At 48.8% G+C, this 5,798-nt stretch overlaps 1 protein-coding gene across 1 annotated transcript in view; it reads left to right on the plus strand.

Moving 5' to 3' along the window:
• Positions 1 to 5,798, plus strand: part of SLC5A11 (solute carrier family 5 member 11) — a 58,283-nt gene that overhangs the window by 33,099 nt on the left and 19,386 nt on the right. The window contains exons 9-10 of the mRNA XM_017534426.2: positions 3,206 to 3,286; positions 5,364 to 5,569. Coding sequence (XP_017389915.2) covers positions 3,206 to 3,286; positions 5,364 to 5,569 — 287 coding nt within the window. The remainder of the gene's footprint in view (positions 1 to 3,205; positions 3,287 to 5,363; positions 5,570 to 5,798) is intronic.

Here is a 5,798-nt window from a genome sequence, read left to right on the forward strand (position 1 = left end):
TGATCTTGACTCACTGCAACCTCCGCCTCCCAGGTTCAGGCAATTCTCCTGCCTCAGCCTCTCGAGTAGATGGGATTACAGGCGCCTGCCACCATGCACGGCTAATTTTTTGTGTTTTTAGCAGAGACGGAGTTTCACCATGTTGGCCAGGCTGATCTTGAACTGCTGTCCTGGTGATCCACCCATCTTGGCCTCCCAAAGTGCTGGGATTATAGGTGTGAGCCACCTCGACCAGTTCAACCAGGTTTTAATAACACCCACGGGCAATGCAGGGGAGGAGAATTCCAGGCTGAGGGCAGGGCTGCAGTAAGGACTCTGAGATGAGAGCCTGCTCGAGCAAGTGGTTATGCAGGTTGTGTCTTATTCCACTCCAGAGGTGCCACTCACACCAAGCAGAGTGAAAATGGCAACCCCGGCACCGTAGCAGCAACCCTGGTGCTAAGAGTGGGATTGGAGAAAGGGCAGAAACCAGAGCTCTGAAGGAAATAAACTGAGCCTAGCGTTTGTTTTAAGTGCCATGGAACACTATTGGATGCTCTAAACAGAAAATTGAGGAAATCTAACATATGTAAAGTCCCCTGATGAAGAAAGACCTTGGATGAGTTCTCAGAACCAGCAGAAGCCATGTGCCTGGGACAGGGGGAAAGGGGAGGGCAGGCTGCCATAGCTGATGAATGTTGGTGTTCCTCGTCTGGAGGTCTGTGTCCCCCATTAGGCTGTGGGCTCTATGAGGGCAAGGAACATGCCGTTTTGTTGGCCTCTGCATCTCTACCATGTAGAACTTGGTGAGGAGCTCACCAGCTATTTTGTGAATGACTGAATGAAATGCTCCCCACAGTGCCTGGCATGTGGGAGATCCTCATCACTATTAATTTAGAAAGGATGGTGGGGTTAAATGGTACCCAACACCAGGACCTCGCCACACTCAGGCTGACTCACAGCGTGAGTGAACAGCAGGGAACGGGGCCAGAATCAACGCCAGGTCTCCTCCCCTTTGTGAGAGAGTCCTGTTCCTGCTGGCAAGGAAGGAAGGATCCTGGAGAACATGTCACCCATGGGCATGGTTTTTCTTTTTCTTTTTTTTGAAACGGAGCCTCGCTCTATTGCCAGGCTGGAGTGTGTGCAGTGGCGTGATCTAGGCTCACTGCAACCTCTGCCTCTCAAATTCAAGCGATTCTCCTGCCTCAGACTCCCAAGTAGCTGGGACTACAGGCGCGCCCCACAACGCCCAGCTAATTTTTGTATTTTTAGTAGTGACAGGGTTTCACTATGTTGGCCAAAAGGGTCTCGATCTCTTGACCTCGGGGCACTGGGTTTTTTTAATTGCACAGTGACTGTGCCCTCCAGTAGACATATTCCTATCAGATAAGTGTCCCTTCTCAGGGAAAGAGGAAGAATGGAGGTATAAGGAAGAGACTGGAAAGATTGCTCTATCCAGATGCTGATGGATTTGCTACCAGTATCATCATTACAAAGATTTTTTTTTTGAGACAAAGTCTTGCTCTGTTGTCCAGGCTGGAGTGCAGTGGTGCAATCTCAGCTCACTGCAACCTCCACCTCCCAGGTTTAAGCGATTCACCTGTCTCAGCCTTCCCAGTAGCTGGGATTACAGGCATGCCCCACCACACCTGGCTAATTTTTGTATTTTTTGTAGAGACAGGGTTTCACCATGTTGGCCAGGCTAGTCTCAAACCCCTGCCTCAGCTTCCCAAAGTGCTGGGATTACAGGCATGAGCCACTTTGCCCCACCCATTTCAAAGATTTTTGCAGGTGGCAAACTCAACAAGAGTCCTCTGAGGCACCACCACGACCCTCTTCAGGAAGTCTATGGGGCCTCTGAATACCTAATACTCACAACCTTTTTTTCAGTCTTAAAGGTGTTGGCTGAGTATAGTTGCTCACACCTGTAATCCCAGCACCTTGGCAGGCTGAGGCAGGAGGACTACTTGAAGCCAGGAGTTCGAGACCACCCTGGGCAACATGGCAAAATTCCATCTCTAGAAAAAATTTAAAAATTAGCTGCGCGTGGTGGCCATGCCTACAGTCCCAGTCATTTGGGGGACTGAGATGGGAGAATCACTTGGGCCCAGGAAGTCTAGGCTACAGCAAGCTATGATCACACCACTGCACTCCAGTCTGGGTTAACAGAGTGAGACCCTGGTTCTAATAAATAAATAAATAAAGGCGTTCAGAGCTTGGGGACGGTGGCCCAAGCACCGCTTCCTATATTAGTTGAAAACTGCTGTGTTATAAAACCACGCACAAATTGAGGGGCTTGAGAAACCAATGTTTTTTTATTCCCCTAAAGTCCATGGGCTGCCTGGGTGGATGTCTGCTGGTCTCACCTGGCTCTGTGAATTATAGTTCAGTGGCAGGTGGAGCAGGTGGCAGGTGGAGCAGCTGGCAGGTGGAGCAGCTGGCTGGAACAGGATGGCCTCACTCACATAGCTGGTGTTAGCTTGGGCTGTGGACTGGGCTTCCCCTCCGTGGGGGCCCTCTTCCTCCTTTAGGTTAGACCAGGATTCTTTTCTTTGTTTGTTTGTTTGTTTGTTTTTGAAACAGAGTCTCACTCTGTTGCCAAGCTGGAGTGCAGTGGCGCAAACTCGGCTCACTGCAATGTCCACCTCCCAGGTTCAAGCAATTCTCCTGCCTCAGCCTCCCGAGTAGCTGGGATTACAGGCATGCGCCACTATGCCTGGCTGATTCTGTTTTTTAGTAGAGACGGAGTTTTACCATGTTGGCCAGGATGGTCTCCATCTCTTGACCTCGTGATCTGCCCACCTCAGCCTCCCAAAGTGCTGGGATTACAGCAGTGTGAGCCGCCATGCCCAGCCTAGACCAGGTTTCTTAAAGCAAATGGTCTCAGGGCAACAGGAGAGTAAGTACAGAAGCTGCAGGGACCCTTGAGGCCCAGGCTTGGAGATGCACAATATCACTTCCCCCATATTCTATTGGTCAAAGCAAGTCACATGGCCAAGCCCCTTTGAGAAGTAGAGAAATCAATTTTCCTCATCATGAAAGGAGCGGCAAAGTCACATTGCAAAATGGGCATGCACACAGGGAGGAGTGATCATGGCCATCTTTGCAATCAGTCAGCACCACAAAATCTCCCGTCAGGTCCTGGCCTTCCAGGCTCCCTTGGTGACCCAGAGTAACCCCTTCTCTTCAGACTTCCTGAGCCTCACCTCTGCACTCATCCCACCAGGTGGCCTGGCTGCCGTGATCTACACAGATGCTCTGCAGACGCTAATCATGCTTGTAGGAGCACTCACCTTGATGGGCTACAGTAAGTGGGGTCCCAGGGTCACTTGGGTGGACAATAGCACCTCTCTGAAGCAGGGATATCTACTCTCATCACTGTGAGAGGCAAACCCAGCTGTCAAAGAGCATACTACTGGGGGATTTTTGTCATGGGTGCTTTGCTTGAACCACAGTTATTTTGGCTAGAAGAGAACTGTGCTTACTGTGGAAATGTACTGTTTTTGTTTTTTGTTTTGAGACAGGGTCTTGCTCTGTCACTCAGGCTGGAGGGCAGTGGTGTGATCACAACTCACTGCAGCCTTGAGCTCCTGGGCTCAAATATCTCTCCCACTTCAACCTCCTGAGTAGCTGGGACTACAGGTATAAGCCACTATGTCCAGCTAATTGTTTTATTATTTTGGTTTTTTGTAGCGATGGAGTCTCACTGTGTTGCCCAGGCTGATCTCAAACTCCTGGCCTCAAGTGATCCTCCTGCTTCAGCCTCCCAAAGCCACCCTACCTAGAACTGTTTTTTGTTTAAGTAAAAATTAATCTATTTCTATACTGATATGGAAAAATAATTGAATAAATAAATAAAAGAAGATGAAGAGACAGCTCTTACTTACAGAAGGTTTTGTTTGTTTGCTTTGACATAGGGTCTCACTCTGCCGCCCAGACTGGGGTGCAGTGACAATCTTGGCTCACTGCAACCTCTGCCTGCTGAGCTCAAACCTCCAAGTAGCTGGGCCCACAGGTGTGCACCACCACATCCAGCTAATTTTTACAATTTTTTTTAAGAGATGGGGTTTCACCATGTTGCCAGGCTGGTTTCAAACTCCTGGGCTCAAGCAATCTACCTGCCTCAGCCTCCCAAAATGCTGGAATTACAGGCATGAGCCACCGCTCCCAGCCTATTTTTTGAGATGGAATCTCGCCCTGTCATCCAGGCTGGAGTGCAGTGGCATGATCTTGGCTCACTGCAACCTCTGCCTCCCGGGTTCAAGTGATTCTCCTGCCTCAGCCTCTCGAGTAGCTGGGATTACAGGCACACACCACCATATGTGGTTAATTTTTGTATTTTTACTAAAGACAGGGTTTCCCCATGTGGACCAGGCTGGTCTTGAATTCCTGACCTCAGGTGATTTGCCTGCCTCGGCCTCCCAAATTGCTGGGATTACAGGCATGAGCAATCTCGCCCCACCCAATATCTATTTCTCTGAAAAGAATCAAAAAAGGTGGCTCATGCCTATAATCCCAGCACTTTGGGAGGTCGAGGCAGGAGAATTGCTTGAGCCTAGGAGTTCACGACCAACCTGGACAACATGCGAGATCTGTCTCTACAAAAACTTTAGAAAGTCACTGGATGTGGTGGTGCATGCCTGTAGTCCTAACTACTCTGGAGGCTGAGCCAGGAGGATTGCTTAAGCCCAGGAGTTTCAGGTTACAAATAATTGACACCCTTCTTAGGGCAAGTATAGATGATTTTAGGAGGTAGTAAATTATTTTGGGGGGAAGTCAATGGGCTTAAAGAACATACAATGGCCTGGGACAATGGCCAGGAGAATCTCTTGAGGTCAGGAGTTTGAGACCAGCCTGGCCAATATGGTGAAACCCCATCTCTACTAAAAATACAAAAATTAACCAGGCTTGGTGGCACATGCCTTTAATCTCTGCTACCTGGGAGGCTGAGGCAGGAGAATCACTTGAACCTGGGAGGCAGAGGTGGCAGTGAGCCAAGATCACACCACTGCACTCCAGCCTGGGCGACAGAGCAAGACTCCGTCTCAAAAGAAAAAGAAAAAAGAAAGGAAACTTGAAGAGATACATTCATTACTTTGTGGCAGAGGTTTCATGGGTGAATACTGATGTCAAACTTATCAAATTTTATACTTTAAATATTTGCAATTTATGGCTAGGTCAGTTATAGTCCAATAAAACTCTATTATTATTTTTTAAGTTAAAAAAAGTGGGGGGTGGGGAGGTTAAGAACCCTTAAGGGGATCAACATTTTTTGGTGGTGGCTCTGCTCTTACTAGAATTTCACTAATCTCCAGCCATCTCCTCGTCACTTGCCACGGACCTAGCTGAGTTCCCCTGGCAAACAGGCTTCCCCTGAATTCTAGGTTTTGCTGCGGTTGGTGGGATGGAAGGCCTGAAGGAGAAGTACTTCTTGGCCCTGGCTAGCAACCGGAGCGAGAACAGCAGCTGCGGGCTGCCCCGAGAAGATGCCTTCCATATTTTCCGAGATCCGCTGACATCTGATCTGCCATGGCCAGGGGTCCTATTTGGAATGTCCATCCCATCCCTCTGGTACTGGTGCACGGACCAGGTACAGGACAGTGGCCTGAGCAAGCTTCTTCCTTCTGTTTCTTTCCTTAGGGTGGCTGAAGCTGGTGCTTTTTTCTTCCTCCATTTCTACTCTCATTTGCGTTTTCCCTGCCTCCTTGACTGCTTCCTGCTTTCCATTGCTCTACGTGCTATTTTATTTCTTACTTTTGTGAATATGAATGACAAATCCAAAGCTGATGATATTTGCAAAGGGGAAAACTCAACACATT

Source organism: Cebus imitator, unplaced genomic scaffold (assembly GCF_001604975.1).
Source record: "Cebus imitator isolate Cc_AM_T3 unplaced genomic scaffold, Cebus_imitator-1.0 Scaffold85, whole genome shotgun sequence".
NCBI classification, from domain to species: Eukaryota; Metazoa; Chordata; class Mammalia; order Primates; family Cebidae; genus Cebus; species Cebus imitator.